Source organism: Heteronotia binoei, chromosome 13 (genome assembly GCF_032191835.1).
Source record: "Heteronotia binoei isolate CCM8104 ecotype False Entrance Well chromosome 13, APGP_CSIRO_Hbin_v1, whole genome shotgun sequence".
Lineage (NCBI taxonomy): Eukaryota > Metazoa > Chordata > Lepidosauria > Squamata > Gekkonidae > Heteronotia > Heteronotia binoei.
In genome coordinates, this window is record NC_083235.1 from 15,879,305 (window position 1) to 15,903,258 (window position 23,954).

General features: G+C 45.9%; 2 protein-coding genes and 1 pseudogene across 2 annotated transcripts; all 3 read left to right on the forward strand.

Annotated features, from left to right (window-relative positions):
* Nucleotides 1–2,314: 2,314 nt before the first annotated feature.
* Nucleotides 2,315–3,241, forward strand: LOC132581190 (olfactory receptor 1L6-like). The gene has a single exon (XM_060252330.1). The coding sequence runs from the start codon at nt 2,315–2,317 to the stop codon at nt 3,239–3,241; it is 927 nt and encodes a 308-aa protein (XP_060108313.1).
* A 10,682-nt stretch (nt 3,242–13,923) lies between these two features.
* On the forward strand, nt 13,924–14,872 carry LOC132581909 (olfactory receptor 1L1-like; annotated as a pseudogene).
* A 7,793-nt stretch (nt 14,873–22,665) lies between these two features.
* On the forward strand, nt 22,666–23,604 carry LOC132581649 (olfactory receptor 1F1-like). Its single transcript, XM_060253009.1, has one exon. The coding sequence runs from the start codon at nt 22,669–22,671 to the stop codon at nt 23,602–23,604; it is 936 nt and encodes a 311-aa protein (XP_060108992.1). The 5' UTR covers nt 22,666–22,668.
* The last annotated feature ends 350 nt before the right edge of the window (nt 23,605–23,954 follow it).

The window sequence follows — 23,954 nt, forward strand, 5'->3', positions numbered from 1 at the left end:
AAGGAAAGAGCCTGAGCTTCCTTTGCCCAGTTCCCGGGGTCCCATGGGAGAGATACAAAGAAAGCACCTTTAAAACCAACAAGTGCTAATGTTTTCAGCATGTTTTAAGATTTTTAAAAAAAATCTTTAGTCATGTTTGTCTGCATCCTTTAAAAAGTTTATATCTCTGCTACCTAATCTTAAATAGGTACACACATGGGCCAGCCCGACATAGTCTGGCCTGGCCCAACAAGGTCTCATTTATGTCAGATCCGTCCCTCATAACAAATGAGTTCAACATCCCTGTTCTACATACCAAGCAGATGCTTTACCACGTCCAAACTGTTAGTGATATCTAAGCACACTCACAGCTTCTTTGGCGGTACTTAATCTGTAGAGTAAAAGTGTAGATACTGAACATCTATTGCAGCACTCAAGGAGAACATTTTTTTTTTTTTTGCAGTGAACAGAATTGCCTATTGTTCAGATAAAACCAAGAGCTACAAGTAAAGTTTATGAATGAATTAATTCAGCTGTGTTGTATACTATCTAATTTCTTGGTTGAAGGGGGTATTTGATATATTTTCACTCCTTTGAGACTTAAATCTTCAGATCCACAAAATTGTTTCCATAGGTTGCAGTGTCATAAAAGAAACACACTGGCTTGTGTTACAAAAGTGGGAATGAAGGCCTTGCAGTAGGAGAGGAAAAGAAGCAAGATGGGGGCATTATGATCCTGTTGCGCATCTAGTCTAGGCTTCCCAACCCCCCCAGTCCCAACAGGGGAACCCCTGGTTTCCCAGGATCCAACCTGCCCCCAGTCAGCTGTCTGGTGGGGGAAGGCCTGCCCCTGCAGCCTCCACGTGTCTTGAGATCTCTCCAGGTTTAGAAGCCTGCAAACACCTTTTTAAAAAGTGTGTGTGTGCCTTTAAATTTAAGCAGGAAGTGAAAACTGCATTGGGAAGGGCCAGCAGCAGAACCCTGTAAAAGAGAGAAAGTGAAGCCCAGTCCCTGCTTGCTTTCGCTTTGTATAGGAACCAGAGCCAGTAAGTGTGTGTGTGTGAATGAGAGAGAGCAGTAGCACAGTCTCTGTGCTTGTCTTTTGGATTCATTTCAGTCTTCTTTTATAGTAATCTGTTTTATGGGATGGAGGAAAACGCCATCTCTCTGTCTTTTCAATTGCCTGTATGAAGTTGGTTGGAAATACAGCTGCTCTTGTGCATACAGCCCCAGTGAGATCACGAAATTGTGTGCTTGCAAACAAACTCTGTTTATTTTGGCTGCTTTGTTAGTGTGGGTTCACTTTCATCTACTGGAATTACAACACCTGTTGGGGACGAGGAAATGAAGACTATCCAGGGAAATTGCACTGTGGTGTTTTTATTTATTTTAGGGAATGGGAAAGTCTCCTGGCTCCACTCTCCAAGTCCCCAAGTATTTTCTGAGTTGGATTTGGCAACCCTAATCTAGGTAGTCCAGAATTGCAGGCAGACTAATCCACAGAGTTTATCTCATACTACCTGACAATAAGAACAAAGGGAGGTTTTCTCCTTCTGGGAAATTTCAGTGAAGGCATGAGCCCTGCTACCTTTTCTCCAAGTTATATAGCATATAAATTTTTCCAGGGCTTTTTTGGTAAGAAAAAGCCCAGCAGGAACTCATTAGCATATTAGGCCAAACCCCTTGATGGCACCATTGTTTAACATAGGGCTTTTTGTCGAAAAAGGAATTCATTAGCATATTAGGCCACACCCCCTGACACCAAGACAGCCGGAACTGCATTCCTGTGTGTCCCTGGATTTTTCCTTTTCCCAGACTAGTATTGGGGCTGGCAGAGCTTTTTTTGTAGCAGGGACTCCTTTACACATTAGGCCAGACACCCCTGATGTAGCTAATCCTCGTGGAGATTACAGTAGGCCCTGTACTAAGAGCCCTAAAAGCTCTTGGAGAATTGACTACATTGGTGTGTGTGTGGCCTAATATGCAAAGGAGCTCCTACTGCAAAAAAAGCCCTGGGAACTGGGTACAAATAACAACCTATTCTAGATAATGCAAAGATGGTCTTTAGATAAAGATGTAATAATGTAAGATGTAATACATCAGGGATGTGTGGCCTAATATGCAAAAGAGTTCCTGCTACAAAAAAAAAAAGGATTTTCCTTTTTCCAGACTAGCATCGGGACTGGGTACAAATCATAACCTATTCTAGATGAGCCAAAGATAGGCTTTAAATAAAGTAAAGATATAATCATCCCCCCTCTCACCACAGGTGCATGAAGACCAGAGGTCTCTACATGGAAGTCCTGGTGCCTTAATGCAAAAGATTTCTTAACTCATGATTGCACAGAACCAAACAACTGAGTTCGTTCTGCTGGGTATCTCTGACAAGCCACAGCTGCAGACACCCCTCTTTGTCCTCTTCCTGACCATGTACGTTGTGACGGTAACAGGGAACCTTCTCACTGTGGCAGCCATCCAATCGGACCACCACCTCATCCATACTCCCATGTACTTCTTCCTCAGTTGTCTGTCCTCGGTGGATGTCGGCTTTACCTCAGTAATTGTTCCCACAATGCTACTGAGCTTAGGCCAAGGAGGGACCATTTCTTACACAGGTTGTCTTACCCAAATGTACTTCTTTTTGGCCTTGGGGAACACTGATAGCTACCTGTTGGCGGCCATGGCCATCGACCGCTACATGGCCATCTGTAACCCTCTCCATTATGCCACAGTTATGAGCCCTCGATTATGCTTCCTGCTGTTGGCAGGGTCTTGCTTGGTCTCCCATCTCCACTCCCTCCTGCAGACAATGCTTGTCTCTTATCTAACCTTCTGTGCTTCCAACAGGATCCCCCATTTCTTCTGTGACATCCAGCCCTTACTGAAACTCTCTTGTTCCGACACCAGCATCAACGAACTGGTGGGCATGACTGAAGCTTTGGCCGTCATCATGACCCCCTTCCTGACAATCACGATCTCTTATATCCGCATCCTCATGACCGTGTTGAGGGTACCTTCAGTCTCAGGAAAGCTCAAGGCGTTCTCCACCTGTGGATCTCACCTGACCGTAGTTACCCTCTTCTATGGGAGCATCGTTTGGGTGTATTTCCGGCCTTTGTCTGGTTACACGGCTGTCAAGGACAGGGTTGCTGCTGTCATGTACACAGTTATCACCCCGATGCTGAATCCTTTCATCTACAGCCTGAGAAACAGAGACATGCACAATGCGCTCAAGAAAGTGGTAGGGAGAAGAAGAAATTAGGACAGGGATATGAGACTGGGGAGATATTAACTGGTGAAGGAATGGAAGAACCTGAAAAGCTTATTCATAGTTCATCAGAGAACACTAGCATGACCCTCCTAATTATCTGGTTTCAAAGCTGGGATACCCCCACATCAGAAGCTATGCAGCTAGAACTGCCAACCTCCAAGTGGGGCGTGGAGACCTCCAGATTTCAGAGAACATAGAATCACAGAGGTGGAAGGTATCTCCAGGGACGTCTATGTTAGAAGAACAGACTGGCAGTGGCTCTTGCTCAGTCCTCCAAGACTACAAACACCATAGAGCAAGCTAGATAGATAAGTTGATAATAGGGTTGCCAAGTCCAATTCAAGAAATATCTGGGGACTTTGGGGGTGGAGCCAGGAGGCATTGGAGGTGAAGCCGGGAGCAATTGACAAGTGCGATTGAACTCCAAAGGGAGTTCTGGCCATCACATTTAAAGAGACCACACACCTTTTAAATTCCTTCCCTCCACTGGAAATAATGGGTAGGGACACCTTATTTGGGGACTCATAGAACTGGACTCCCTGGTCCAATCTTTTTGAAACTTGGGGGATGTTTTGAGGAGAGGCACTGGACACTATACTGAAGCTTTGGTGCCTCTATCTCAAACAACATCCCCCACTTTTCCAGAAAGAGTGGCAAAATGGCATCCAACTCCAGCTAACAGGATATGATTGAGAAACAATATGGAGTACACCCAACATGAAATCAAAAATTTACATTGTAAGGCTGCAATCATTGAAGCTTCTTTGGGGGTGGTATTTTTCACCACTTACTATGCACTCTATTGATCATCCTCACAACAATGTTGCAAAAACTTATTTATTATTAGCTAATTAATTAAGGGGAGATTGTGGGATTTAGAGTTTAAATTGATTGGTTAACTATTAGAATTGGCAGATATGGATAAAATTAAGGGGAAATAGATTGGCAAGGGCGGAGAGGGTTGGGAACTAAACATCTGTAGGGTGGTGAGCTGCATTTTCACAACTGGTTTGAGGCTGTGGCAGAGACCAGTGGGGGGATGACCGGCCTGAGGATTCCAGTACTCCTGGGGAGGGGAACAGACATTGCTATAAGGGAAGGCGACTGAGACATGGAGGTGCTCGGCCCCCTTTCAGTCTGTGTCCCATCCCGACAGTGGCAAGTAGAGAGGTCAGATTGAATTATTCACCTCCATCATTGGTGTTATACAATGCCAGGTCCATAAATAATAAGACCTCAGTTCTCCAAGAGTTTTTGCTTGAGCAGGACATGGACCTGGCTTGCGTGACTGAGACCCGGGTGTGAGACGGAGAGTCTGTAGCTTTCTTCCAAATGGCTCCCCTGGGATACTCAATCTTCCACCAATCACCGACTAGCGGGTGGGGGGGGGAATGGCCCTATTCATACGAGAGGCTTACTCCTTTCGGGCTCTCCCAGACCCAGAGATCAATGGTATTGAATGTGCCAGTCTGGCATAGGACATTGGGGAGGGGTTGGCGATATGGCTGGTGTTCCGTCCGCCTAATGCACCAGCCAGCACCTTACCATCCCTGATGGAGGCCGTAGCAGGCTGAGCATTGGAGTACCCAAGGCTAGTGATCCTGGGTGACTTCAATGTCCATGCTGATGATACAACCTCCAGCCAAGCGATGGACCTAGTGTCATCCATGGCGACACTGGGGCTCTCCCAATTTGTTACATTGCCCACCCACCAGGCGGGGCACATGTTAGACTTGATCTTCACGGCAGGGGTTTTGGTGGATGATATTATTGCTAAAGCAGTGCCATGGTCGGCCCACCTCGCTCTTAAGGCTCGTGTGGTTGTCCCACTCCAAGCCTTTTTAGGCGACAAGCATATTTTGGCTAGCTCGCAGAGCCTGATGGACCCAGAGAAGTTCCAAAGGACTCTACGGGATCCCTTGCCCCCTGGCAATTCTCTTGATGACCTGGTTGAGTCTTGGAATGGCCGGCTCTCCAGAGCCATCAATGAGATCGCACCTTGGTGCCCTCGGCGCCCTCGGATTAAGCTGGCGCAGTGGAATTGTGGCAGCTGAAACGAGGGCTCAGACGGCTAGAGAGGCAATGGTGGCATTGTTGAGACGAACATCTTATAGAGAGTTTATGAGATCCTATGAGATGGCAGCACCTGGAATTGTGGCAGCTGAAACGAGGGCTCAGACGGCTAGAGAGGCAATGGTGGCATTGTTGAGACGAACATCTTATAGAGAGTTTATGAGATCCTATGAGATGGCAGTCAAAGCCACAAAGAAAACTTTCTTTGCGGCCAAGATTGTGTCTGCAAATTCGCCTGACACAATTGTTTAGGACAATTAGGACTCTCACAGCACTGCCGCAAGGCAGGCCAAATGCTTGGGAATTGGAGATAGGCTGTGAGGATTTTGCGAAATTTTTTGCAGATAAAATCTCGTCACTCCGTCGTGACCTCCCCACCACATTGGAGACAGTATGTGAACTCGAGGCTCCATGCCTATCTTCAGGACCAGTTCTGGATTGCTTCGGCATGCTCAGTCTGAAGGCAGTTGACAGAATCTTCCTCACTGTACACCCAACAACGTGATTTGGACCCTTGCCCTTCCTGGCTAATTAAAGCTTGCCAGAGGGAGCTTAGATGTCCTATACGGGACATTGTAAATAGATCCCTCTCGGAGGGGCTTTTTCCAACGCCTCTTAAAGAGGCTGTGATCCATTCCATCTTGAAAAAAGTTACATCAGATCCACCCAAATTGGCAAATTACTGGCCGGTCTTGAATTTACCCTTTTTGGGTAAAATTATTGAGAGGACAGTGGCGCTACAGTTACAGGGGTTTCTGGATGATGCTTCCATTCTAGACACCCACCAATCTGGCTTTTGGTCAGGTCATGGGACGGAGACAGTGCTGGTCACCCTAGTGGATGACCTCCAGGGGCATCTGGATTGAGGTGGCTTGGCGGTGCTGATGTTGTTAGACCTAGCGGCTGCGTTCAATACGGTCGACCATTGGCTACTGACCCGCCGCCTTGCCGACACGGGCATTTAGGGGTCAGCCTTGCAATGGCTTTCCTCTTGTCCTTCTTTCGAGGACAAAGGGTGGCAATTGAGGGAGACCTGTCCCAGAGGCACCCGCTTAATTGTGGGGTGCCACAGGGGGCGGTGCTCTCCTCGATGTTTTTCAACATCTACACATGCCCCCTTACCCAGATTTCCTGGGGGTATGGTTTGGGTTGTCACCAATATGCTGATGACACCCAACTTTATCTACTAATGGATGGATGACCTGACTGTGTCCCAGAAAATCTAGATCTGGCACTGCAGGCTGTGGTGCGGTGGCTCAGGCTGAGTAGGTTGAAGATGAATCCAGTGAAGACTGAGGTCCTTTGCCTGAGTCGGGGCGATCTGGGAAGGGAAATCCCCCTACCAGCGTTTGACGGTGCATCATTGAAAATGGCGCACAAGGTCAAGAGCTTGGGGGTGCTACTGGAGCCTGCCCTGTCAATGGAGGCCCAGATAGCAGCCACTGCTAAATCCACTTTTTTTTCCATCTTAGGCGGGTGAAGCAGTTGGTCACCTTCCTGGACCACAACGACCTGGCAATAGTGATCCATGCATCGATCACCTCGAGGTTGGACTACTGTAATGCCCTCTACATGGGGCTGCCATCAGCTATTGCAGATCGCAGTGGCCGGGCTGTTATTGGGGCTCCCTAGATGGGAGCACATACAGGTCAGGCTGCAGGAACTGCACTGGCTGCCAATAGTGTACCAGATTTGTTACAGGGTGCTGGTTATTACCTTTAAAGCCCTATATGGCCAAGGACCTGCCTACCTTAGGGACTGTCTCTCCCCAAATATCCCCCAAAGGGTGCTGCGATCTGGTTCGCAAAATCTATTGGTAATCCCGAAGCCGAGGGAGGCCATACTGAAAGTCACCAGAGAAAGGGCCTTCTTGATTGTACCCCCCCCAATGGTGGAACCAATTGTTAGAGTGTCAAGCTATGTGAATCTTTCTTTCTTGTACTAATCTGATGCTAATGAAATATTGCAATTGAATGTATCTGTAAAGCTTCACGAATGCTACTAACCAAAGCCAAGATGGGCACATCAAAGCAGGGAATATTTAGGGGGTAGTTTGCTCCTCTCACTTTTACTAACAAATGCAGGAATTTGCCCTTTGAAGATAAAGCACCTCCAGGGAAGGTTCCTCGGCCTGACCCCAAGGAAGGAAACCACAAAGAGATAAGGGAATGCCGTGTGAATCTTCACACGGGAATGTAGCATTGTTTAGAGAATGTACTTTTGTTTAGAAAACGCTTTGATGTGTCACCTTAAGTAATGCCTTTCACTGTTACTGTGTATCAGTTCCAATCTTCAGCTCAGCTCTGGACTATTGAATAAATCATACTTTGTTTCAAATCAAAGACTGGTTACTTTGAGATCCAATAGCTTGACATTGAGGAGGTGTGGGCCTTGCAGAGCCTTGCCCAGTTCTGCAGGGCCTGAAAGACTACTCTTTTCCAGCTGGCCTATACTTAAGAAGGAATCCATTGTAGAAGGAATACCATTGCCACGGAAAAACTGTATAACATCAAGATTTAGCTCCAAACTAATTTAGTTGGTTTTAATGTTTGATTTGCAATATATGATTTAATGTATGATTTATAATATGCATGTATGATCTGCTTTGGCGGGGAGGGCAGGATATAAATTAAATAATATTAGTATAAAAACTGTGGTCAAGTGGCAAATTTCTTGCACAATTGGTGGGGATGTCCTGTTATTAAATTCTTTTGGTTGCAGGTATTAACAGCAATCGGAGAAATACTCTCAGTAGAGATTCCTCTCACAACAGAAGCATTTTTTCTTGACTTTTGGGCACCACGCACATTAAGGTAAAAGTAGTCCCCTGTGCAAGGACCAGTTGTTTTCGACTCTGGGGTGACGTTGCTTTCACAGCATTTTCACAGCAGACTTTTTACGGGGTGGTTTGCCGTTGCCTTCCCCAGTCATCTACACTCCCCACCCCCCAGCAAGCTGGGTACTCATTTTACTGACCTCAGAAGGGTGGAAAGCTGAGTCAACCTCGTGCCGGCCGCCTGAACCCAGCTTCAGCCAGGATCGAACTCAGGTCATGAGCAAAGCTTAGGACTGCAGTACTGCAGCTTTACCGCTCTGCGCCACAGGGCTCTTCTACCATGCACATTAGACTCTCACAAAAAAGAGATCACTCTGATCCTAGTTTCCATAGCTAAGACTTGCTGCTAAGTGGAAAGCTAAAAATGCTTCCACAATTCAGTCCTGGTGTATTAAAATCTGGGACTGCTTCATACAAAGTAAACTAACCTTTTCCCTTAATTACTCTTCGCCACATGTGTATGAAAAAACAATAGTTCAACCTTGGTTTCCTGTTATTTCGTATTTAATGGATAATGGATTTAATGCCGACATAGGAGTCCAGAGGATTGCCTTGCAGTGGTTTTCCTCCTTTCTCCGTGGTCAGGGACAAAGGGTGGCCCTTGGTGAGCAGACCTCTTTGTGATACCCACTAGAGTGTGGTGTACCGCAAGGAGCTATTCTCTCACCAATGATATTTACCATCTATGTGTGCCCCCTTGCCCAGATTGCTCGAGGTTTTGGGCTGGGCTGTCACCAATACGCGGATGACACCCAGCTCTATCTGTTGATGGATGGCCGCCTACTTTGCCAACTCCCATGCGCCGGCCCTGGATGGGAGACTGTCCTTGAAATACCCAATCAGGAGGACGAAGCAGGCTTTCAGCCACCTCTCTGAATATCCTCCAGGCCTCCAGTAGGGGTCAGTCACATCAAAACACAGAAATTCCAAGAGAGAGAGAGAAAAGTTATCAAAGACAACGCAGGCTAAGTTTCAATCAGCTGGCCTCGAGATGTGCGCATGAACAGAGAAGCTTAGCCAAAACTTGAGACCAAGTGCGTAACTAAAAGTAGACATCTTATACCCCTTAAAAAGCTGGTTGTGAGTGATTAATCAAGGCTAGGTATCCCAAACACTTGGATGAGCCAAGCCATCTTGCACCTGGCATCCGGTGGCAGGGGGGCACAGTCAACAACCATCTTCCTTATCTTCACACCCCTTCCAACCCTCCCAGCAATTAACACAGAACAATGGTCACATTCAACAGCCAGTTTCGTTATAACTTCCCTTCCAGGAAGCCCCACCAAACAATGGGCACATCCACAAACCAATTGCCCTCTCAACACCCCTCCTCCAGCCTAGAAATAGCAGCTCTCCAGCAGCCCTGGCCTCACTCAATGCACAGCAGCCAAGAAGGTCAGAGCGCCTGCTCTGGCTGCAACGCCACTGAGGATGTTCTCCGCAGCTGAGAACAAAACGTCTGGAAGAAAAACTTTCTCCAGTAGAACACGGCACTTGAGCCCAAAAGATTCTACAAACCCTAATGATGTTGCCAGTCGTGAAAACCTGAAATCTTTCTAATAATACTTTTCCATCACATTCCCAGAGGAAAAGGAAGAACCTTATTAGCTGTCTTAGTATTATTCTGAAGTCAGGGGAGAGACACTTCCTTGGCTTCATCTCAGAGTCCTCCCTCTCCCCCAAAGGAGATTACCTCAGCCTGATCTCTAGGGCATGTTCCCAAAATAAAGCCCAAGAGTTTCCCAGGTCCTTAAATATCCTAAACGCATCAAGGTTTCGGGCATACACTGCTCCTGATTTCAACCCAAATCTCTCCAGTCCAATAGCACTCTCTCACGCTGGCTCTCAAAATGACTTTCCTCTCATTGAATTATTTCCCTATGCAGCAAAGAACCTCTGGTTAAGAATCTGAAGTCTCACAGGCATCTTTATGGTAAAAGCTGGAAGAGAAGACTCGATAACGACAGGGCAATTCAACATATGGAAGAACTAGAATATGAATGAGGGAAGCTATTCCTGCTTCCCTTCACCTTATCTTCCCGCAGCCCATTGTTTGAAGTTATTTTCTCGCACCCGGAAGCCGGTACAGTAAGTCAGCCCAGCTGAGAGAGAAATTCTTAACACGCTGGCTAAAAGCAAGGTAAGGCACATGAGAACATAACAAGAGCCCTGATGGATCGGACCAGGCCCGTAGCTACAGGGGGGCCCGGGGGTCAGGCCTATCCTTTCAATCCCCCCTTCCAACTGTAGGGCCCATCCATTGGAGGGCCCCCAATCTGACCTTTTCGTTCACCCCCTCTCTGAACAGGTAGTAGCATTGCTGCTGGCCTCTTCACTTTCTTCTCTCTTTCCTAACACATCATGCAGAGCAAAAGGGGGGTGGGCTGAGTTAGCTTGTGAAACTCAAGGCAGCTTACAGTGCCGAGAGCCCAGGGCAACCAAATAACAAATCCTGCTGTGGGCCCCACCAAACATGAAATCCTGGCTACGGCCCTGTTTTGAAATGAATTCACAGGATAGCCTCTTGCTTGGAATCTGAACATTTTCCTCCGCCTCATGGATGACCACCCAAAACCCACCTGGAAATGGGAGGTTATCTTTTTTTCAATAAATTAGTTTGCTCTGGAGGCATTTCTCATGAGTCATGAAAAATCGCTCAGCTAAACCCTCCAGCAGTGCTGCTTTAAATAACTTTCGGCACGCTCCATGTCACCACCCGCCAAAATTAGAGCTGACCAACCAGGCTGGCCTCCCCAGATTACGAAGAGAGAGCCCTCCCCTGCCTGCGCAGCAATCCGGCCCCTTCAGGTGAGTCTTTGGCCGCATTTGTGAGCTACTGCATAAATTAGTTTGTTCTGGGGGCATTTCTCATGCTCCAAGACAAAAGTGTGTGAGCTGGAGGCTAGAAAACTGTGAGCGAGCTCACACTCAGCTTAGAGTGAACACTGCATGCCAGCATTGAAACTTTTCAGTGCGAGAGATCCAACCAGCCCAAGCAGGCCTCACTCGCCTGGGGCTCTCCTGGGCCACTCCCCCCCCCTAGTCAAAAGGCCAGCAAGTAGGCAATTGCCTAGGGTGCCAGCCTTCTGGGGGTGCCAAATCGGATGCCCCCCCCCCACATGACTCAGTGAAGGAGGTCTCCCATCCAAATACGTGCCAGATTTGGCTGAGCTTAGCTTCTGAGATCTGTCAAGATCAGACTTGCCTGGGCTGCCCAGGTCAGGGAGCAATTTCAAGTTCTGTGCTTTTCGTTTTCCCCACAATTCATGATCATTAGTTTATGATCGTTAGTTATCAGTGCCAGGGGGAGGCAGAAATTAACCTTGCCTGGGGTGCCAGATAATCTAGGGCCAGCCCTGAGCACATGTGCCAAAAAAAAAAACCACCCAGAAAAATTAATCTTCAATGTGAGGGTGAACTGACAGAAGTCTGTTGGGGGGGGGAGGAGACAAAAAAAATGCAAGTGTGAACTGACTGCACCAATCGCAACAACACCCATAGAAACCCAAAAGGTAGCTGCAGTCCAGAAAATGCCTTTGCATGATTAGATACCCCCCCTCCCCAAGAATTTCTTTTAAAGTGTTCATGTGACCCATTAGTAAGGCAGGTCTCAGTCGTCAAAAGTTTAGATTATATTCTTCCTAGACGCACAAAAAAATATTGTTATATGCAATTACTATTGCGAGAATCCTTTATGCAAAATATTGGAAAGTATCAAAAGTACCAGATAGAAATGAATTTATACAGAATTTGCTAGAAGTCGCAGAGATGGATACTCTTACTGTAAGACTAAGAGGAGGTAATCTACAAGACTGTAAAAAGACTTGGAATAATTTGTATATTTGGATAAATAACAAGAACTGATAAGGAAATAAGTTGTATATTGCGAAACTACCCTCTATGCTCCTTGGGTTGAGGGGGTGTTGGGTGTTGGTGTTGGGTTTGGTGGTGGATAGGTTTTATTACTTGTATACATATTATGTTGTTGGTTACTGTTTATGGATATATGGAAATGTCAATAAAACCTGATTTTGGAAAAAAAAAAGTTTAGATTATATTATAGCCCTCTTAGATGATCTGATTTCAAGGAATCAATTTTCATGGATACAGAACATTTCATTTTAGAATCTTTTCTACTTGATTATTATTACTTGAAAGATCTAATTTGGATTCAGCAGAGAAATTTAAATTCAGATAATACCGTCTAAAAAGCAGTGCTCCCCAAATAGTATAAGATCTTTATTGAGCCCTGGACTCTCTTCCTTGATTTCAGTTTTCTATATTAAAAAATACACAATATGTTTGTCCCATGTGGTTATAAGCTATGGAGATAAAGGTCTGAAGACTATAGAAGATGTAGTTTTGAGCAAGATTTGACATATGAGGAAATTACCTTTAAATTGGACCTTTTAGTAACCATAACAAATGGAATAGGAAGTTACAGATAAATGTCAGACCAGAGGAGTGAAAATGGTTATTCCACATTGCTTTGCCTAGATTTATGTCCACAAGATTAAGGGAGCATTTTTAACGAGTGCTTGGAGATCTCCCATCAAAATACTAACCAGGATTGACCCTGTTTAGCTTCTAAGATCTGTTGAGACTAGGCTAGCCTGGGCTACTCAAGTCAAGTAGTATATGAAATCATTTTTGGAGATATGGATCATTTGCTGCTGGGTTTATTTCTACCTTTTGAGGTGTGCAAAAACACAAAATTTGGAAGATTTCTGTAAACCATTTCATTAATGATAGGTTAAATATTAGTTTACCTCATGATTCAAAAATTATATTATTCAAGATTATATCATTTTGACATATTTGGAATCTTGTGTTAATCCTTCTTGAGGCTGCTAAAATAATCCTTGCTACTAGATGGAGGCAGACCCTTCAGCTCCAAGAGCTGCATTGAGCTTTGCCTGGGTGGGTGGGGAATGATGTGGAATATAAGTCAAATAAACAATATTTTAAATACATTTATGGAATGTTGGGCTCCGTTCATAATGTTCTAGAAATATAAGAAAATAGAGGAAATTTCTCTTTATGTTTTCTATGAGCTACTATCTGTGGTACTGGTATTTAAATTTGAAGAATTACAGAAGGTTGGTTATCATAAATTGTGGTTTACTTATTAACTAGCAGGAATAGCTAGGAAAAATGTTTATTGTTTATCTATCTATCTATCTATCATCTATCATCTATCTATCTATCTATCTATCTATCTATCATCTATCATCTATCTATCTATCTATCTATCATCTATCTGTCTGTCTCTCCATCCATCATCAATCTATCCGTCCATCCATCCATCCATCCATCCATCCATCCATCCATCCATCCATCCATCCATCCATCCATTCTTCCTTCCTTCCTTCCTTTCTTTCTCTTTCTTTCTTTCTTCTTCTTTTCTTTCTTTCTTTCTTTCTTTCTTTCTTTCTTTCTTCTTCTTTCTTTCTTTCTTTCTTTCTTTCTTCTTTCTTTCCTTCCTTCCTTCCTTCCTTCCTTCCTTCCTTCCTTCCTTCCTTCCTTCCTTCCTTCCTTTCCTTCTCTTTCTTTTCTTTCTTTCTTTCTTTCTTTCTTTCTTTCTTTCTTTCTTTTCTTTCTTTCTTTCTTTCCAAATTTTACAAAAAAACAAATGGCTATGTGTTCAAATTACAAACTATCATTTATATGGCAAAGATGTGCCTTTAACTGCACTCACTTTCACTCCAGATACACGGCAGATGACAGGGCCCTACTGTGAGGAAAATGCCGTTTAACTCTGCCTATGGATACGAAGAATCAAACCACAGAGTTCATCCTGCTGGGCATCTCTGACCGGCCAGAGCTGCGGACCCCCCTCTTTTGTGTCTTCCTGGACCATGTACGTTCTGACGGTGACAGGGAACCTCCTCACAGTCATCGCCATCCAGTCAGAATGCCCAACTCGTGCACAACCCCCATGTACTTCTTCCTCAGCTGCCTCTCTATGGTGGATGTGTGCTTCACCTCAATCATCATTCCCACGATGCTGCTGAGTCTACTGAATACACAGGGCCAAGGCGGGGACCATTTCTTACACTGGTTTGTCTTACTCAGATGTACTTCTTTTTGGCCTTGGGGAACACAGATAGTTACCTCTTGGGAGCCATGGCCATCGACCGCTACGTGGCCATCTGCGACCCTCTCCATTATGCCAAAGTTATGAACCAACGGCTATGTTTACTACTCTTCACGGTGGTCTTGCCTCATCTCCCATCTCCCACTCCATTCTCCAGACCATCGCTCACTTCCTTCCTTATCTTCTGTGGCTCCAACAGGATCCCCCCATTTCTTCTGCGACCTCCAACCCTTTGCTGAAGCTCTCTTGCTCTGACACGAGCACTCAGGAACTGCTGGCAATGACTGAAACCTTAGCTGTCATCATGACCCCCTTCCATGTGTATTGTAGTCTCTTATGCCCGCATCCTTGTGACCGTGCTGAGGGTGCCTTCAGCCAAAGGAAAGCGCAAGGCATTCTCTACTTGTGGGTCTCACCTGACAGTAGTCAGCCTCTTCTATGGGGCATTACCTGGGTTTACTTCCGCCCCTTATCCCAGCTACGCAGCGTCAAAGACAGAGTGGCTGCCCTCATGTACACAGTGATCACCCCAATGCTGAACCCTTTCATCTATAGCCTGAGAAATAGAGACATGCAAAATGCCCTCAAGAAAGTGGTGGGACGAAAGATGAATTAGAGCAGGGATGTCAAACTCATTTGTTATGAGGGCCAGATCTGACATAAATGAGACCCTGTTGGCCGGGCCATGTCAGGTTGGGCCGAGCCATGTCAGGCCAGGCCATGTGTGCACCTATTTAAGATTAGGTAGCAAAGATATTAACTTTATAAAGGATACAAACACAATTATATATATTTTAAAAAACTTAAAATATGCTTAAAATGTTAGCACTTGTTTTAAGGTGCTTTTCTTTGTATTTATCCCATGGGATCCAGGGAAATGAGCAAAGGAAGCTGTGGCTCTTTTCTTTCTTCTCCATGGGACTGGGGGGGGGGGAGGAGCATCAGCCAATGGAAGGAAGAGAGGTTTGGCTCAGTAGATCTGCTGTGCGATTGAGCAAGCCTTGCAAAGCAAGCTGTTATGCAGAAGGAAGCAAGATATAAGGAGAAGGGAGCAGAAGACAACCAGTTGTTCAGGGGCCTAATAGGAGCCCTCCAGGGGCCTGGATTCGGCCCCCGGATTGCATGTTTGACACCCCTGAATTAGGGAATGAGAAAAAAGGCTAGGCCAAAAACAAAAACAGAAACAAACCAGTGGGGACATGTTGCCCTAAGCAGGAAGAAAACTGAAAAGGAGAAAGTTTTCCCCTCCTGGAGACCACAGGAAGCTTTCTTTCTTTCTTTTTTGCTGCCTCTTGCCCAAGTTGAAGGAACCACCCCATAAGTCAAGTTCATCCTCCTCCTCCATGTGGAAACACAAATCAGCAGATGCAGTTCATGGATCTCCAACATGGTGGTCCAAAAGCATCATGAAGTCACGGCTGATTTATGGTAACCCCACACGGTTTGCAAGGCGAGAGACAAACACAGGAGGTTTGCCTTTGCCTGTTTCAGCATAGTAAGCCTTAACTTCCTTGGTGGTCTCCCATCCAAGTACTAACCGGGAGCAACTCTGCTTAGCTTCTGAGATCTCATGAGAACAGGCTAGCCTAGGTTGTCCAGGTCAGGGCAGCTATAGCATTACAACAGGTAACTTGGTCCTAACTTAGGGTTTGCCAGGTCTGTGTTGGAAAATGCCTGGAGACTTTGGGGGTGGATCTGGGAGAGGGCAGGTTTGGGGAGGGGAGGAGCCTCAGCAGGGTCTAATGCCATACCCTTCAAAGTAGCCATTTTCTCCAGCGGAGTTGCTCTCTGCCACCTGGAGATCAGTTGTAAAACTCTAGGCCTCACTTGGAGGCTGCCAAGCCTATTTCTAGCTCCATTTCCTGACATTCTTCCCTTTGCTCTGCTTTCTTCTTCCTCCTCTCCCTCTGTAATTTCCATATCTTTCTTTTGTCTAACTGTAGATTGTAGCTCTATGGGGCAGGGAGCATTGGCTTCTATTATTCCTTATGCATATGTAAAGAATGTATCTTATTTTATTGATACAAAACAATATACATTCAATAACCAATCAATATACATTCAATTACCAATCCAGTTCACTTCCTTAATTGGCTGCATGACTTTAGACCCAGTAAGTTTGGATGGAACTGACTCCACATATGCAGACAAAGCTATTGGCAGGGCTTTTTTTTTTTTGCAGGAACGCACAGGAATGCAGTTCCGACTGGCTTGGCCAGCGCTCTGGCTCAAAAATAATTCTGGAAGGCAGCCATGGGTTCCTCCTTTACCTGACGTCTCTGTTCGGAGCAGATGTGAAGTGCTGGTGAGGGCGGGAAAAAGGAAGGAAAAGAGTTCTATCTCAAGAAAAGCATATTGCTAGTGAATATCTGTGTTGGGATGGGGATGGGGCTGTTGATACATAACACCAGGGCTTTTTTTGTGCAGCACACACAGGAACGCAGTTCTGGCTGGCTTGGTGTCAGGGGTGTGACCACATATGCAAATGAGTTCCTGATGGGCCTTCTTCGCAAAAAAGCCCTATACAAAACAATGAAGATGTCACGGGAGTGGCCTAATATGCAAATGAGTTCTGCGGGGCTTTTTCTACAAAAGAAGCCCTGCATAACACCCATCTGTTCACAAAGTTACTCACCTTATTCTATTTGTTTTCTCTACTTCCACTAATCATTAGTGGCAAGCGATGAACATACTTCTGGTGATATCAGGGTTTGTGTGGCCTAATATGCTAATGAGTTCCTACTGGTCTTTTTCTATTTAAAAAGCCCTGGCTATTGGGATAGAGAGGTCCAGTTCTGCCCTCTCATAGTGCAAAATATGGTGGGAGAGTTGACAGTCAACCCAACATGGAGATGGGTGCCAGCAAAACAATCAGCACAAAAATACAGAGAGTTGACAGAGCACTCACTATCATGCTTGCATGACTGAGCAAGCTCTGCTCTATTGACCAGAAGAAGAAGAATTGCAGATTTATACCCCGCCCTTCTCTCTGAATCAGACTCAGAGCGGCTTACAATCTCCAATATCTTCTCCTCCCACAACAGACACCCTGTGAGGTGGGTGGGACTGAGAGAGCTCTCCCACAAGCTGCCCTTTCAAAGACAACGCCTATGATATCTATGGCTGACCCAAGGCCATTTCAGCAGCCGTAAGTGGAGGCGTGGGGAATTCAAACCTGGGTCTCCCAGGTAAGAGTCCACACACTTAACCACTACACCAAACTGGCTCTCTTAATACCTCAATAGTGTTTTTCTTTACTTTTGTTATTTTAAAAATTGAATTATCTGTTAATATTATCGGGGTCGAAGCCTTTGCATGTAGAGGATCAGGGAACGTGGTTAAAGGAGTTTTTGTGCATCAGCGAGTCCTGTGCCAGACTGTCTCTTCTGGGACGTCTTGCCAACCCTTGATCCGTTGGCATGGGGATGAGAGCCAACATGTCCTTCCTCTGGCCTTCAAAAAACTAAAAACACCATGTGCAACAAATTTTGGTTTTAGTAGTTTTACTTATGTATATTGAGAAAAATTATACAATATAATAAATAGTATGTTACAAAAGCTGGCTCAAATACTTTGGCCACCCAATGAGAAGGGAGCACTCACTGGAGAAGATCCTGATGCTGGGGAAGACAGAAGGCAAAAGAAGAAAGGGATGGCAAAAGATGAGATGGCTGGACAGTATTACCGATGTAACTAACACGAATCTGAGCAAACGTTGAAGAATGATAGAAGACAGGATGGTCTGGTGTGACTTGGTCCACGGGGTTGCAAAGAGTCGGAGTCACCTGTGCGACTGAACAACATGTTACAAAACTACTGTATTTTCTATAAACCATCTATGACAAATAGTATCAGTGTTCAATAATTACAGGAACCTTATCCACACTGTAACAATGGAGCGTAAAATAATGATTCTCATATGTGTAGCCAGAGAATATAACCCCCTATGTAGTCCCATTTCAAACCAATGTTCTTTATCAAGGGCTTTGTAAATTTGTTAGTCCTTTATCTCTTGTCCCACTGACTCAAGAAGACTGCATTGCTGTTGGATCACATTGAACTGTGTTGCTCCATTGTCTAATTTTTATTTATATATTTGATTTGATTTTTAGCCCACCCTTCCCGTAGGACAGCCTCAGGGCGGGTTACATCATAAAAACAATCAACAGCAAAACCCCCCAAAAAACAATAAAAGACCAATTTAAAATATATAAAATCTAAAACTACAGAGTGACAATAGAGACTAAAATGGCAGGTTCTGCCTCACAGATGTGGCCTTCCTATTGTCCAGGTCCAGCAGATCTTATAGCACTGGGATGGAATGAAGGGGGGAGGCCGGTAATGAGTGACATCCATAGCTGAAAGCCTGGCGAAAGAGCTCTGTTTTATAGGCCCTGCCTATAATCTCCTTCAGTATAAGTAAATTAATTTTCTCTGATAACTATGGGGTAAACAACTGTAGCACTCATTACATGGCAGAATGCTGTGGCAGAACAGTTTCCCGATAAGCTTCCTCTGGCCTTGGCATGTGCCAGGATTTTGATTAAATCACAAGTTTTCTTGCTGATTGTGAGTACTTTTGCATAGCTGTGGGCTCATATTAGTTCTTCCATTCATTACTGCTTGCATAAGGTATTTCTTTTATCTTTGACAGTTAGTTAAAGCAGAAGAATGAGATTTATTGCCTTTAATTAAGATTAACATGTTAAATTTGGCCTTCATGCCATGCCTGAAAAGATAATAAGTATATAGCAGAAGTATCTTATCTGACTTAGAACTAGGGTTGCCAGGTCCAATTCAAGAAATATCTGGGGACTCTGGGGTTGGAGCCTGGAGACTTTGGGGGTGGATCCAGGAGACATTGGGGGTGCAGCCACGAGCAAGGTTGTGACAAGCATAATTGAACTCCAAAGGGAGTTCTGGTCATCACATTGAAAGGGACTAGATTCAGATGGGCAACCGTGTTGGACTGAAGCAGTAGAACAAAGGTGCTACTTGACTCTGCATTGAAAGGGACTGCACACCTTTTAAACATCTTCCCTCCATTGGAAATAATGAGGGAGAGGGGCACCTTCTTTTGGGGCTCTAGAACCAACAGGTTGAAATTAAATCAGAAGAGTTTTTGGCGAAACATTAGGAAGAACTTCCTGACGGTTAGAGTGGTTCCTCAGTGGAACAGGCTTCCTCAGGAGGTGGTGGGCTCTCCTTCCTTGGAGGTTTTGAAACAGAGGCTAGATGGCCACCTGACAGCAATGCTGATTCTGTGAACTTAGGCAGATCGTGGGAAGCAGGGCAAGAAGGGTTGCATCAGTGCTTAGTTCTCACGGCTCTTTCATACATGTCCAGGGAAATGTTGATCGCTACTTTGGGACCAGACAGCATTTTCCCTCCAGGCCAGCTTTGCCGGGGATCCTGGAGGGATCTTCAGGGCATGGAACGGGTGTCACTGGGAGTGTTGAGGGGAGGTATTTGTGAATTTCCTGCACTGTTCAGGGGATTGGACTAGATGGCCCTGGAGGTCCCTTCCAACTCTATAATCCTATGTTGTGCTTAGGTATCATGCTAAAGATCAGTGAGAAACGTGTGAATGAATTGGTTTTTAAAAGCTGGTGTACTGTTTGAGGTGCTGTAATAGGTGATATATACAATACTATTGTATATAGTATTTTATATATAGCTTGATAGTTGGTCTTGTTTGCCTGCTTCCCTTAAGCATTCAATCATCCCTGCCTGATCAAACCCAGATGGCAAGTGATGATGTAATTAATCCCCTCCCCATGTTCTGGAGATGTTGGCTCTGTTGAAATCCCAGTGGTGCCTCTCCCGAAGGCCCAAGCCTAATGTAAGCCTCACAGAGAGCCAGAAACCTATGCCGCATTTCCATCTGCCAGAGAGAGGAACCTTCCCAAGTCCCTCCTTGTCCCAGTTATTGCTGAGGAAACAAGAAGATCTCCGTTACATTCTCTCTCTTGTTGATCCACCCATCAATGCTGTCTTTTCCATTCTGTTCATCTCTTCATCATTCTTCTCCGGCACTACGAGTACTTCTTTCCACTGGGATCTCTCTCTGTCTTGCCACACTGCCTCTTTCGGCTGGGCATTTCACCCCTTCCCGTTCTCCTAGTCACAAAGAAGGCATCCATCACCATTGATGGGAAAGGAGAAAGCGGCTTTTAGGGCATCTTGTTTGCTGTCACAACATCTCTGTTTCCCGTTCTTAATATTACAAACAGCCCTTACGAAAGGGACGTTCACTAGTCTGCCCTCGCGCCTCACACGTCTTCTCACAGTTAGAAGAAGGGAGCTGTCTCCTGAGGTTGATAGAAAGAGACAAGGAAACATCTGCTTCTAAAATCAGTGCTGGGCAACCTGGTAAGTTGTGGATATTGGGAATGAGTTCTATAGATCCATGGATGTGTCAATAGAACAGAGGGTCAAGAGTCATTGCAGACATTGGGCGTTTTCGCACTGACCTTTTACTGGCGCGACCACCCTCCTCACGCCGGCAGATCTGCAGGGATTTCGCACCAGAAGCGCCAGCGCAGCCAAAAGAGCCGGCTACTTCCGTCGCGAAACCCGCTCAAACGTTGGGCGTTTTCGCACTGACCTTTTACTGGCGCGACCACCCTCCTCACGCCGGCAGATCTGCAGGGATTTCGCACCAGAAGCGCCAGCGCAGCCAAAAGAGCCGGCTACTTCCGTCGCGAAACCCGCTCAAACGTTGGGCGTTTTCGCACTGACCTTTTACTGGCGCGACCACCCTCCTCACGCCGGCGGATCTGCAGGGATTTCGCACCAGAAGCGCCGGCGCAGCCAAAAGAGCCGGCTACTTCCGTCGTGAAACCCGCTCAAAACGTTTTCCTGCTTCTTGGCGGTTTCCGTTTGAGCGGGTTTCGCGACGGAAGTTGCCGGCTCTTTTGGCTGCGCCGGCGCTTCTGGTGCGAAATCCCTGCAGATCCGCCGGCGTGAGGAGGGTGGTCGCGCCAGTAAAAGGTCAGTGCGAAATCAGCCGTTTTCCTGCTTCTTGGCGGTTTCCGTTTGAGCTGGTTTCGGGACGGAAGTTGCCGGCTCTTTTGGCTGCGCCGGCGCTTCTGGTGCGAAATCCCTGCAGATCCGCCGGCGTGAGGAGGGTGGTCGCGCCAGTAAAAGGTCAGTGTGAAATCAGCCATTGTAAATCTAATGCAAATGGTTGTGCAGGCCTTAATATAAGAAAAACCCTTTTGGAGCACACCAAAGGGGCCACTGGTTCCACAATCCTGTTTCCAGCTGTGGCATACCAGAATGCTTCACAAGGCATCCATGGTGCTCCACTGAGCACTTCCTGGAAACTGGCATTCAGGGGGGAACTGCCCCTGAACATGGAAGTTCTTTTTCAGTGTTGTGCTTAGAATCATAGAAGGGGCCATACGGTCCAACCTCCTGCTCAATGCAGGATCAGCCTAGAGCAGGGGTGGCCAACAGTACCTCTCCAGATGTTTTTTGTCTACAACTCCCATCAGCCCCAGCCAGCATGGCTGATGGCTGGGGCTGATGGGAGTTGTAGGCAAAAAAACATCTGGAGAGCTACCGTTGGCCACCACTAGCCTAGAGCATCCCTCACAAGTGTTTGTCCAGCTGCTGCTGAAAGACTGCCAATAAAGGGAGCTCACCACCTTCCTAGGCAGCTGGTTCCACGGGTGAACAACTCTTACGGTAAAAAGGTTTTCCCTGATATCCAGCCAGTTTCTTCCTACACTTAATTTAAACCCATTATTGTGAGTCCTCTCCTCCGCTGCCAACAGGAACAGCTCCTTGCCATCCTCTAAGTGACAGCCCTTCAGATACTCCAAGAGAGCCATCGTGTCCCACTTCAACCTCCGGGGCGTTGATCTTGTTTACTCCTTCTCTCTAAGTATGGTCTGCCCGAAGATCCCTCTTCACCCGAAGTATTAGATGAATCTTCCCCTTCGGTAGTATCTATTTCTTCATGCCTAGTCCTATCCGCCCATGTGACTCTCTTAAATTTCTTACTGTTTTCCTCTTGAGTAAACCATTTATATACATTGGATTGTGAGTAATCCCGTTCATCCCTTTCATTGTGAGAGCCCTCTCAGCCCCACCCACCTCACAGGATGTCTGTTGTGGGGGGAGAAGATATGGGAGATTGTAAGTCACTCTGAGTCTCTGATTCAGAGAGAAGGGAGGGTATAAATCTGCAGTCATCTTCTTCTTATCTTATGTTGTTATGTGCTGGGCATGCCACAATATGTGATATTCTTCAGGGATGGCTTCTACTAGAGTGGCAAATTCCAGAAATTAAATAGTGGTCTTTGTTTTATTTTCATTCAGGCACTTTTATTCCACTTAATTAAGACTCTGATGGACATGTAAGAAAGGACTTTCCCTCTGTCTCTGCACAGACCTCTTCATGCAATGGAGAAAGAAAACAGGACCATGGTTTCTGAATTCATACTCCTTAGCATCTCATCCAGGCAGGACTGGAACAGGCTATTATTCCCTTTCTTTTTGACCATGTACGTCGTCATAGTACTGGGAAATCTCACTATTGTCTTGGCCATAAGGATGGATGGTCAACTCCTCCACATCCCAATGTACTTCTTCCTCAGTAACCTTTCCGTGGTGGACATCTGCTTCACAACAGCCACTGTGCCCAAACTGTTGGCTAATATGCTCTCTGAAGTGAGGAGGATCTCCTATGGTGGATGTTTGGCCCAGATGTACTTTTTTGTCGCCTTTGGCATCACCGACAGCTTCCTCTTGGCATCCATGGCAATGGACCGTTACGTGGCCATCTGTCACCCACTGCACTATGCCACCATGATGAGCAACCAGATCTGCCTCCTGCTAGTGGCTGCCTCCTGGTTGGTTTCTCACCTCCACTCTCTCCTCCACACCATCCTGATGTCCCGTCTCTCTTTTTGTGCTACCAAGCAAATATCCCACTTCTTCTGCGATGTCTTCCCGCTGCTGAAGATCTCTTGCTCCAACACACACTTGAATGCTTTGGTGGTGCATACAGAAGGAGCTTTAGTGGTCAACAGTGCTCTCGTGGTCATTGTCCTCTCCTATGTCCGTATTCTGGTGGTCATCCTGAGGATTCCTTCTGCTAAGGGAAAGCAAAAGGCCTTCTCCACTTGTGGGTCCCACTTGACGGTGGTAGCCTTATTCTACGGCACCGTCATCTGGGTCTACTTCCAGCCTTCGTCCAGCTTCTCTGCTGAGAAGGACACTCTGGCTGCCATTATGTACACTATGGTCACACCTATGCTGAATCCCTTCATCTACACTCTGAGGAATGACAAGATGAAGAAGGCCTTGAGGAGGCTTTTTGGCCAGAAGATAAACTAAACAGCCACTTCAGTGAATGTCAGTTATTCCATTAGTGCGGAAGCGTCTGTGGAGATTTTGTTCTTACTCTGCTGTAAATCTTCTGTGAATCCTACTTTGTTCGTTGAGATGTGTGAAAATAATCCTATGCCCACATTTCTCCTGATCATGTGAGAACTCTTCTTCAAGCACTGTGAGGCTAGCATTACAGAACCTCTTTGTGTGTGGCGGCAGCCATTTTCTTGGGCTCATGGCAACAGCCTGCTTGTGATGAAATGGAGACTCTTACTAAGTTGCATTTTGCAGGTAGAGGGGGTGGGAATCAATTTCATACCATTTCTATTGTGGTGTTCAGAAGTCCATTCTATGTT